At 37.7% G+C, this 12769-nt stretch overlaps 1 protein-coding gene across 2 annotated transcripts in view; it reads right to left on the bottom strand.

Annotated features, from left to right (window-relative positions):
* The window catches only part of rbms2b (RNA binding motif, single stranded interacting protein 2b), a 40410-nt gene extending 29458 nt beyond the window's left edge, over positions 1-10952 (bottom strand). The window contains exon 1 of one of the 2 annotated variants that reach the window (XM_073875303.1): positions 10785-10952. In XM_073875303.1, the coding sequence (XP_073731404.1) occupies positions 10785-10856 (72 nt within the window). In that variant the 5' untranslated portion in view covers positions 10857-10952. The remainder of the gene's footprint in view (positions 1-10784) is intronic. The other variant, XM_055187726.2, reaches the window with a different exon arrangement.
* Between the last annotated feature and the right edge of the window lie 1817 nt (positions 10953-12769).

The raw sequence follows: 12769 nt of genomic DNA, 5'->3' as shown, positions 1-12769 counted from the left end.
GCCCGTCCGCCCGTATTCACGGTTGAGTATGCTTTGATAGCTGTGCAGACACGTCCGCGTAAAAAGTAAACCTAGCGCTTTAGTCAATGGACATGTAGTTATTTAGGCATAATTTTGGCATGGCTTTGACTTAGAAGAGCATTGCATTAACAATGTAATGTCATGGGTTTGATCCCAGATATCACAAATACTGATAAAATGTATAGCTTGAATAGGATAAAAGTGTCATAAATGTAAATGAATATCCCTTTTAAATCAGAAATACACATGTAAAATGTGTTTTAAATGTAGTTTTGTAATATGGCACACTGAATTTGCAATGTGGGTTACAAAATGCGCCCAGATTCTGCATGAAATGCCTCCAAATGTTGTTATGCCCAAAGCCTGGGGCTTTCCTCCTCCTGAGAGCTTCTGTTAGCTTTCTAATGAACTCCTCATCAGTCAGAGAGGCAGGCAAGGATGAAGTATTTCATTAGTCAAGCCAGTGAAATCACATCTCGGAGAGGGAACAATGGGCCAGTTTAATACATGCCACAGGTTCACTGGTTTGGCTGAGACTGTTGGAAAGGAGACAGAAAGGCACATCCAAAAGCGCCCGCGCAAGCGTTATGTCATATAAAGGACTCGTCTCCTCTTGAGCCGGTTGAACTCGGTTATAGAAGCCTGTCTAATTAAGATCTGAGCTTGTTAGCATTGAGAGTTAATCCCTCTCATGTGCTGGGTAAAGTCAGAAAGCGGCGTCTCATTAGAGCTGCTCTACTCGGTTAACTCTGCCTCTGCATGGGAAAACAGATGAGTGAACCACTGCACCCCCACTAAGCCCATCTGCCCTGCAACCCTGTTCAAGGTTGAGCGCTGCTGCACACCTAACAACACCAGTCGTGCCCATACAAACATTGTGGGCTAAAAATAACAAACCCTCATTATGACATCAGTGACATTGATATAGATGAATGCGTTGTTGCGATTTATTTATTTATTTTTAAATCTGACATTACAGAAATCTTCATTTGTGGTCATTAATCATGTGGACTTATTGCTTTTACCATTACTTATTCTTTTATGTAGAACTACTATATCTCGTCTATAATCTTTTTATATTAAAATTGAGTTTGGATGTGATTTCAAAAGGGATGTTTAATGGCAATGCAGATAGCAAGCTGCCATTTAGCAAATGCTTTTATCCAAAGCAATTTACAGTATAATTATTACAATCCCCCTGGAGCGAATTGAGCTTAGGTACACAAACGCACACACACACGGTTGGCTAAATGAGGACATACCATTAACTTCTATTGTTTTATATAAAGCTATAGACAAACCTAAAGCCTATTGCATTGTGAAAACATACACAATATGTGCATCACATTACAGGGATAATAGATTTTCTACAATACACACTCTCTGTAATGCATACCTATTTTAAGAGGCGACCATTTTCCACGAATTTGTAGAATCTCATCCGTATCTTTTAGCACAATAGATTTGATAAAACACTGGGTTATTTTAAACCAAGCGTTGGGTCAAAAAAGGACAAACCCAGGCGTTGGGTTAAATAAACCCAGAAAATCTTTATATTTAACTTAACAATGGGTTTAAACTAGGGATGCACGATATATCGGCCAACATATCGTTATTGGCCGATAACTGCTTATTTTTAATATTATCGGTTATCGGTCTGATAGCAAAATTAGGCCGATAAATTATGGATTATTTTGGTTTGTTGAACCACTTCACTTCACTTGCTCATTGCTGGCCACGTGGAGTTTTGATTGGTGCTTTCTGTGACATAGCACGAAGATGACACATGTTGCGGGCTTAAGAAGAGTATGCTAGTCTAGCGCAAAGACAAGATGTCTGTGGTCTGGGAGTTTTTCATTGTGAAATTAATATGAATATTTATCGGCCTATATATATATATATATATATATATATATATATATATATATAAATATATATGTTATCGGCCCCCAAATATAAAGAGTAATCGGTTAATCGTATCGGCCAAAATTTCCATATCGGTGCATCCCTAGTTTAAACAACCCAGCATTTTGGAATAAAACAACCCAGCATAGGTTAAATTACAACCCAATAGGTTGGGTTTGTCACTTGTTGACCCAGCGCTGGATTTTTTTACCCTTTGCCCATGACATTGGAATTAGGGTTATGGTTAGGGGTGGAGTTTGATTCACATTGTACAAAATAATTCATAAAAAAATCGCAACTACATAGCCTACAGGGTTCCCACACCTTAGTTAACTTAAAATTCAAGGCCCTTCAAGGACTTTCCAGGTCCAATAACCTCAAATTCAAGGACTAGATGTGGGGACACATTTCAAGTGAGAGCAATCATGTTACCTTTTAAGATAAATTGTCACAGTTTCCTTTCGAGGAAACTCACGCTGCGTCACTGCGGGGACGTCTCCAGTGGTTAGTGCGTCTGAATGTGTATATCAAATTCAACCAATGGTGAGGCTTAATGACAAAGACAGGGTGACGCGGGAGCCAGGAAGTATATCACTATCTGAAATATTGCAGAAGATGGTGTTACAGAGACGCAGAAAGTATGGCAAGGGAGACGCAGCTTCTCATTCCCTTCTCAGGGAACAACAATTACATACCCAACCCAAGACAATTTCATGTGTCAAACACAACTATGCAAAAAAGCATTTTGGTGTGAATCAACATTCGCATACAGAAGATATAAGCATTTAAAGGGAACAGTTTAGCACGTGTGCTTATTAAATTTTTTATGACATTATTATGACAAAGCGAAGTGCCTTTACATCACCTTTACACCGCCTTTTAAAAATTTCACTGGTGCCTACTTTTAATACATTTAAAAGGTTAGGATTTCAGGAAAAACACCCATGGATTTCTCAGCCAATCAGAATAAAGCATTCAACAGCCCCATGGTAAAGATAAAAATAAATATATCTAAATATTGAAAAAAATCACCTTTAAAGTTATTCAAATGAAATCCTTAGCAACACATATTACTAATGAATGATAATTTCTTTAATTATATATATATATATATATATATATATATATATATATATATATATATATATATATATATATATATATATATATATAATTTTGATATTAGAAATGTATAATTTTGACCTACACAATGTATTGTTAGCTAAACCTGTGCGACTTATATCTGGTTTTGTGGTCCAGTGTCACATTTGTCGAGAACCAGGACATTTTTTATTGAATGAAAGTGTATTTTTATTGTCAGATTCCAAGTGAAAATGTTAGCTATGCGTTTCACGCTTATAAGGCTTGTTTAAACCGCACGTGAGTGCATTGAATACTTATATGACCCATATGGACAGTATACAAAAGCCTTTCCCGCTCAAGCATGCTTTAACTCGTGTTCATCCAAAGCATGTGATATATTACACGGAGACATTCCTGTGAATCCACAACCATGCTGACAGTGATTCATGCATCACGGCCATTCCCACATGTTTCCTTTCGGTGCGACTACTCTGTTTACTTCAGGTTGGGTTCCATCCATGAATGCAGAACAAATTCTTGTCAACAACTAATCGATATCCGCAAACCTGCTCATAATGAAATCAGCCGGTTCTTCCCTATTTACACATGAGAACAGCACTGCGGTGAAAGCGGCTATAGGCTCCCTCTTCATTTCCATAGATATGCGCAGTGTGGTAATGAGAGCGTGGCTGGGTTTGCATCTCTGCTGATTACTCCGATGCGGTGACACCGGGGCAGACTCTAGGGAAGGCCAAGAGCTCTCGCTCACAGAAATAGAGGTCACGGGAGGCAGAAAGCAGCTCTGAAAGGTTAGCAGGGGATCTGCGTCTACGGGGATGGTACCAGGTGTGACTGTGACTGAAAAGAAATGTTCTGTCTGCCACTCCCAGCTTCGTAAGGGATTATATTCTGGTGTTATTTGGGTTTGCAGTAAAATATGGAAATGTAACAACCTACTGCCACACACTGCAGTTTTGCTATGCATCAAGGTGCAAATAACTTAGGGGATGATAATATACACTCACCTAAAGGATTATTAGGAACACCATACTAATACTGTGTTTGACCCCCTCCCATTCGCCTTTAGAACTGCCTTAATTCTGCGTGCCATGAAATGTTGGCCCATATTGATAGGATAGCATCTTGCAGTTGATGGAGATTTGTGGGATGCACATCCAGGGCACGAAGCTCCTGTTCCACCACATCCCAAAGAAGCTCTATTGGGTTGAGATCTGGTGATTGTGGGGGCCATTTTAGTACAGTGAACTCATTGTCATGTTCAAGAAACCAATTTGAAATGATTCGAGCTTTGTGACATGGTGCATTATCCTGCTGGAAGTAGCCATCAGAGGATGGGTACATGGTGGTCATAAAGGGATGGACATGGTCAGAAACAATGCTCAGGTAGGCCGTAGCATTTAAACGATGCCCAGTTGGCACTAAGGGGTCTAAAATGTGCCAAGAAAACATCCCCCACACCATCACACCACCACCACCAGCCTGCACAGTGGTAACAAGGCATGATGGATCCATGTTCTCATTCTGTTTACGCTAAATTCTGACTCTACCATCTGAATGTCTCAACAGAAATCAGGCAACATTTTTCCAGTCTTCAACTGTCCAATTTTGTTGAGCTTGTGCAAATTGTAGCCCCTTTTTCCTATTTGTAGTGGAGATAAGTGGTGGGGTCTTCTGCCGTTGTAGCCCATCCGGTTGTGCGTGTTGTGGCTTCACAAATGCTTTGCTGCATACCTCGGTTATTTCAGTCAAAGTTGCTCTTCTATCAGCTTGAATCAGTCGGCTCATTCTCCTCTGACCTCTAGCATCAACAAGGCATTTTTGCCCACAGGCCTGCTGCATACTGGATGTTTTTCCCTTTTCACATCATTCTTTGTAAACCCTAGAAATGGTTGTGCGTGAAAATCCTAGTAACTGAGCAGATTGTGAAATACTCAGGAGTTCAGGAGATTGTCTTAAGCAGGACCACACCCCTAAATGCATTGAAGCAACTGCCATGTGATTGGTTGATTAGATAATTGCATTAATGAGAAATTGAACAGGTGTGCCTAATAATCCTTTGATTTGTAAAATAACGTTTAAGTAATATGCATTAGTTAAAAGCAAACTGTGGGTCTTTTTTTAGTTCACCAATGGCATTAGTTTACATTTACGTCTGGCAGACACTTTTATCCAATGTAAATTACAGTACATTACAAGGTATATGTTTTATCAGTATGTGTGTTCACTGGTGATCAAACCCATTACCTTATATGCTACACTTCTAAAGCAATGATGATCTACCAACTAAGCTACAGAAAAAGATTGAAGCAGGATTATGTATATTATTTACAGATGGGAACTGTATTTGGAATTATTTTGGAATTTTAACACGTTAGCTAACTTTGATGTGTAATAAATAAAGGGAGAAACTAAAGATTCCTAAAAAACTGAAGACAGTTGTTGAAGTGAACAGAAAAGTGCATAGAGCCTGTTTTTTGATCACATATATAGTGATTCTTGGGAAATATGTAGTTAGTTAGCCAAACATGGTTCATTTGATTTAAAGGGGAGGGGAAGCATACAAAATTCTCTCAGTTTCCCAGAGTCCTCAACCCTTTTCCAAGCTTCACTCACAAATCACTATTATATTTTGTCAAGCATTAACTAAAACCTTATTGTCTGTATTTCAGAACCTTTTGGCTTAAAACATTGTCAGAATCAAACTTTTTAGCAGAAATAAAACAGCAAGATCCATACACAATGTTTGAAATGGGAATTCCAGGAATTCCAGGTCATTTATGTGAGCAATCTGCATGCCAAGATTGTGGGAAGGAGGCTGCTTGGTTTTCAAAACTATGGCTTTCAGCAGTGTTCAACTGATCCATCTTCTGAAAGACTATCCTAAACATATATTCAGTTTTTCTGTTTCCAAGAATCTTTAACATATATTCTAGAGTTGAAAACATTTGCATACAACCACACAATCTGCATAAAATTTACCATGTTTCCATTTTAAGTCGTAGGTATAGCACAGAAAAAGCCAATTCTCCAAAAGCCACACTGTAATGAGCTACCAAATGTGTAAACCCAGCTCAAGTCTTTTTTCTGATTCATTGTTTTTAACATAAAATTATCTTGTATAATGTAAAGAACATTCTGTGAAGATATAACCTTGATATCTTTAATATTAACTGAGTAGGTCATGTCAAAGATGGAAGTCAATGTAAAATCAACGAATCTCATAATTAGATTATGAGACTGGATTTCACGGACAGCGTCACAAATATTCATACTGTGTAAAATTACTTTCAACATTTCGCTTCCCCACCGCACCGTGTGTTTTTCTGCGCCAGATTTTATCCTGTCAGAGCTGACAGCAGTTGAGTCAGTGCAGCAATGCCTAGCAGACCAAGAGGGCTTAACAAGCCTACGTTTGGGGCACTTCTGGAGAAAATTAAAGGCCAGTGGGTGAACACTTTCACAACCCCCCAAAAATCTGGAAATTTTCACCTGATAGTTTTTACACAGACTCTCAAAATAGTGTTTTAAATGGACCCAGAAGCTTAAACCAAAACCAAAAATGTGCGTTCTTATGGCAGATGGGTTTTATTTTTCATGTAAAAGTTGTATTCTCAAATGGATTTAAGTGCACATTGTTTCACTGTGTGTTTGATCAGACATTTCTCCTGCGATTTGTTTAATGTTTCTGTTTCGTTTCTGTGTGAACAAAGGCCTTTAAACTCACAAGCACAGCTAGTTGGTTTATCTTCACCTTAGCCCACACTGTGAGAACTGCAGTGTCACAGGAAAACCTACTGGTTTACCCACTCATGATATTCTGTGCTTGCATAAATCTGTAAACTAGGCTTCAAAGCAGTATGTATGGCTTTTTTGGACTCTTTTTCGTCAAATCGTGATAGACATGTTGTCCACAGACATGTCTTTCTTCATTTTGCCTTATGGTGCCAACAAGCATTTGGGTCACCTATAGGCTTTTGGCTACTAGCCTCTAATCAAATCCAATGAGCTGGGTCATCAGATCCCTATCAGCAGGTAAACATGACTTGGGCCACTTTTATAAGTACTTACTGTATCACAAGGCACACTATCTACGTTCTACAGCAATGTCCTGGCAGCCTCGCATAAAAATGATGACAATTGTCTTCTTCTTCCACCAAGTTTGTGGGGTTCTGTCTGACGCCTGAGGGGCAGAGGGCCGAATGCACTCAAACGTGGAGCCCACCTGCCCAGCTCGGCTTTCTAACCCGCTACCTACACTTCCTACCCCAGCGATCAGCAACCACGTCCCCACTGTGAAAGTTATTGGGAAAGGATGCACCATGGGCCTGGACACCTGCCTGCTCAGCGGCTGGCACTTCTGTTAGTCAGTCGAAATTTTCTGGAGCAAAGCTCAGTGTGCATAGTTATTCAACCTATTCTTTGTTCATTCATTTTACCAGTGAAGTTGAAAGTAACTTAGTGATCTCTCTTAGCTACCCTAACTCACGGCAAGTCGTGTTATAGTCACAAAATTTTTGATTCATTTATTTGTGCTATTGACACGCTTTTCCGCTGTTTTCCGTGCCCCTGGATGTCTTTTTCGTGGTACAGAGCACGAATTTCTAGAAACTTTCTGTATCGTGTAATTTTATATTTTGTTTTCTCATTGTTTTTTCAATTTTTAAATCATTGTCGCTTGGGGTTAGGGTTAGATTCGGGGTTACGATGTAATTTTATGCATTGGTTCCTACATGTTTTTCGTCCACTTTTAAAACTATTCTCACCTGGAGTTGGGGTTAGAGTTGGGGTTTGGATGTCGCAGAAAGTGATTCTAACCCTAACCCCAAACGACAATGGTAAAAAAATTAGACGAAACAATGAGAAAACAAAATATAAAATTACACAATAAAGAGCAACATGATCTCAAAAAGTTCTGTGGGATAGTCACAGAATTTTTTGCTAATTTTTTTGTGGCATTCTCACGGATCTCCGGATTTTCCGTGGCCCTACCATGGACTTTCTTTTCGATGGCATTCTCACGGATTGGTTACTCAACTGCTTTTTCCTATTTTCAAACCATTGTTGCTTCGATTTAGGGTTAGATTTGGTGTTTGCGTTAGACGTCACTTTAAGTATTGGTTTTTACTATTTTTTCTGATTTATTCTTTTATATTTTCTAAACTTTAAACAATTGTCGCCTGGCATTGGGGTTAGAGCTGGGTTTGGGTAAGGATGTCATTTTATGTAAATCTAACCCTAAACCAAAGCGACAATGGTAAGAAAATAGGACAAAACAGTTGAGTAACCAATCCGTGAGAATGCCACGGAAAAGAAAGTCTGTGGTAGAAAATGTGGAGATCTGTGAGAATGCCACGGAAAAATGAGCAAACTATCCCACGGAAATTCATGAGATCAGGTTGTACAGAAAGTCGTGTAACTGTTTCGAGAAATTCATGCTGTGTGCCACGAAAAAGACATTTGTGCTCCAGAGGTACGAAAAACAGCAGAAATTCGTGTCAATAGCATTAAATACATTAATCAAAAATTTTGTGACTATAGCACAAATTTCTGTGAGATTGGGTTGCTTATAGATTTTCATTTATTTTGTCAGAAATAAGCACAAAGGGAGCTCTGATAACAAAAGCCACTCTATTTTTGTAAAAGATATTGAATATGTGACATTAAAAATTAACAAAAACTATAAACTAAACTACAAAAATAATATTATTATTATACACTCAGAGAAAATGGTACGAAACCTGTCACTGGGATGGTACTCTTTAAAAATGTCCTATTATCTACCATTTAGGTATGGATGTGTACCTTTAAGGTACTATGCACTTTTTAAGTATTTTTTTAAAGGGTACCATGCCTGGTACAGCTTTGGCACCATTTTATCTGAGAGTGTAATGTGAACAAGGTTTTGATGTAATATGTTATTTTAACAGAATGAACGATTATGCCTCCCTTGTCCCCTAAAAATCTGTTTAAACTAGTGAATACCTTTGTGTATTGAAGAATGCATTTCTACAATAACTTTCCCTGCCAACTTCTAATAAGACTTGGTGGTCCCATGCATACACACACATTTCCACAGTACATTGTTGCACAATGAGGTCTAACACAATAGGGTTAAACACATTCCACATTGTGGAACTCAATAGCTATATCTCTTATTTGTATCTATATAAACTCAAAGGCTAAAACAAAGTGAGTTCTGACAACTGCTTGTATATATGCGCTGTTCTTGGACTCTGTTGCGAGCATGGGTGTGAAGATCAGATAAAGTAACACTTAGAGAGCCAAGCTGGACCGGGTCACAGACTTCTAAATGATGAGTAGAGCATTAATCAAACAGGACGTTAAAACAATGCCAGTGTAAATTTCCATTCATTTAATATTTTCTCTAGCAAAAACATCATTCAAGCTCATTTTTGAACTTGAATTCGTTCTACAGTTTTATCGCATAATCTATGATGATGACCTAGTCGGGACATTGAAGATGTCAGATGATAAAGACTGTTTGTATAAATCTGCAAAGCATGCACAGTTCTTTCATCTTCCCCCAATCTTAATGCTGTATGGTCGATGACTTTAAGTGTACGACATTCGTCAAATGCCTTTAATCACCTCAGCCAAAATCATTATATACATTATACATCATGATCTGTATGCCAGCCATCACATGTAAATCTAACGTGTAATGTCGTGTGTAGGTAATGAATATGCATATGTTGTTGTTGTTGCCCATCTGCATGTAGTGTGATCTGCATTCCCACATGAAAAATACTCTAGTACGCTTTTGTGCTTACTACAGTAAAACATGCAGTATATTATAGTTGACTATTGAATAGTTCAGTAATAATTACTACACTTTGTTAATGTATACTACTATACTCTAGTATTAGTTAATACTGTTAATACTTACAATGGTTCAAAAACATTAGGATTTGTTCTATAGTAAACTAGTAATGAATAATGTGGCAATTAATAATGTAAATGCTTTATGAAATAATTAAAAACTGCTGCTGTGTGTTCTAAAGGTTATTTATGGTAAATACTAAGGTATACTACAGTATTTTTCACAATTAATATTAAACGTAACTGTGTAGTTTTTCTAAACATTCAATTACACAGTTCTATTTTTTCAGTAACTATTTCGGACAAATAAGCGTCACATAAAACCAGAATGAACACCTTATTTTGACTTTTATATTTTTGAAAACACATGGCTCGTGCAAGCACTAGCACTGATATTGTGTCCTGAGAAAAAACGTAGCATCCATCCGCACAGTCAATTCGAAACCTTAATGTTTCCCGTCATAGTAGTAAGATTTGTAGGGGTGGGGCCAGTGACTCAACGTAAAAACTTGGTTAAACTCAATTTCTTTAATTCCCAAACCGATCCAAATAACTAGTCCTCTACGCCGATTTGTTACAACGACTCCACAGACATCGTGTCCCTATAAATCGCAAGTATCCGTGATCCTTTCAGATCGCAAGTTCAGTACAGTCACTTCTCACGCAGCTTAGGCTATAGAGTAAATAAATCACCATTAAGATAGCGACTTTTTAAATACGTGCTCACTTTAGCTGCTTACTCTGAAGCGGTACATTATCCGGTACGATCGCGCAATGATCCCGTTTAATCTTTCCAAGCTAGGTTCCACTCTCAAGGACACTGCAGCTCGTGCAATTACACAGACAACAGAGATAAGCGGGATAAATGAGAATTTTCCCAAAGCTGACGTTTCGGCATAAATACATCGCCTTACCTTTTTACTGGTTTTGCTGGTATAGCTGTTATATGGGTTGAATCCTGTCCTTGGCGGCACGGAGAGCAGCATTTTTACAACAGCAGCAGCAGCAGCAGCGCTGTGTCCGGAGCGCCCAGTACAGCCAAAACAGTCAGCTGACGTCAGCCTGGAGTCTGGGGAAGAGATTGAGTCCCTAACCACACACACACACACACACACACACACACACACACACGCACACAACTGCTGTTCATTAACACTCATGAAGAGAGTATACAGCATTAGTACACGCTTTCTGTTTTTAATCACATGATAAATCCTTTAACGTTACATTATTCATTTCCACAAAAAATACTGTAGTTGTAAAAGTCCTTGAATTTATAGTGTGTTTGAACTTTAACATAATAAATATTAAAATATACTTGGTTTATCAATTCGCTACAAAATGTTGTAATTACTATAGTATACTGCAATATAGTCTACACCAGTGGTTCTCAAACTGGGGGGCCGCGAGATGGTGCCAGGGGGGTCCCAGTTTTATGACATTTTATAAAATACATTCATTTATCATGAATTCTGTGTAATTAAACCTTAAAAATAATAAGCCAACTAACCAACAGCACTACTATGTATAATTTAATATGTTTTGTTTAATTAAAATATTACATTTTAGAACTGTTTTTGTCATAAATTTTCTTTCTGGGGGCCGCGAAAGAATGCACCGTACACGAGGGGGGCCGCGCGCTGAAAAAGTTTGAGAACCACTGGTCTACACTACTACTTTAAGTGTCTAGTATCTAGTTAGTAAATAATACAGTAGCCTATACTAAAGTATACCGTTTTTTCTTGTAATTTTACTTTTATTCAAAGTGACATAAAAACAGGAAAGGATTTAACACTTTTTCTAAGGAGCCAACAATAAGCACAGTCTACAAAATGTTTACAAAAATAGAGTTGAAGCTTTGTAGACAAAAGGTTTACGTACGCACGCGCACGCGCACGCACACACACACACACACACACACACACACACACACACACACACACACACACACACACACACACACACACACACACACACACACACGTGTGTTGTATTTAAGACATTTGTATCTGTGCTTATTTATAAATTGTTCTTGTCTATTGTGTAAATATGTTCATTGATAATATTTTTTTAACTAATAAGGTTGTATTAGTTAAAGCATTAGCCAATATAAATTCAATTCAATTTTATTTATATAGGGCTTTTCACAATTAGTAATTGTTTCAAAGCAGCTTTACATTAATAGAAGCAGGGAAAAACACAGAAATTTCGACAGATAGCGTAACATAATACAGATAGCATAAGCAGCAGAATTTGCTGTGGCTATGAATCAATATTATAAGCGAGCGTATTAGTAATGTAACATATAGAAGAGGGTGCTAAGTTAAGCCCAAGAAGGCTGTCTCCCTGGGTTGAAAAACCCCCTAGGAGAAAAAACCCTGGACTTTTAGCCGGGGGAAAAAAGTCCTAGGAGGAAAAAACCCTTGGGAGATATATATAATAAACAATACTTCTACAGAATTTATTAATCTTAAATTAATCTTATGTTAATTTCAACATATTTAATTATAATAATATTTACTATTTATAAAATCATCAAAAGTTATCAAAGAATGCTAAAATATTGCTTGTTGGTAGTTAATGTTACCTAATCATGTTACCTTTTTTTTTTGAGTGTTTGCACATAAGCAATGTCTCTGACATGTTTCCTGACAGATGTCATATAGACATTTAGTAGATGTCTGTCTCTAAGATGTTTTAGATTTAGAATGTATGTAATTGCTTTTTCTAAGAAGTCTATCAGATGATTTTACACAGCAGATAAATTCCAGATCTCCAGATCTTTAGCAGACATCTTACAGACGTATCTGTGCTATCTAGATGTTAACAAGTACAACTTTATTGTAAAGTTTCACCTTTTCATTTTGCTTTTCTTCGCTCTGTGTCTGGGAAGTTCCTG

Source organism: Misgurnus anguillicaudatus, chromosome 13 (assembly GCF_027580225.2).
Source record: "Misgurnus anguillicaudatus chromosome 13, ASM2758022v2, whole genome shotgun sequence".
Classification (NCBI taxonomy): Eukaryota; Metazoa; Chordata; class Actinopteri; order Cypriniformes; family Cobitidae; genus Misgurnus; species Misgurnus anguillicaudatus.
The sequence above is the reverse complement of the archived record's forward strand: the minus strand, read 5'-3'. Positions and strand labels throughout refer to the sequence as shown.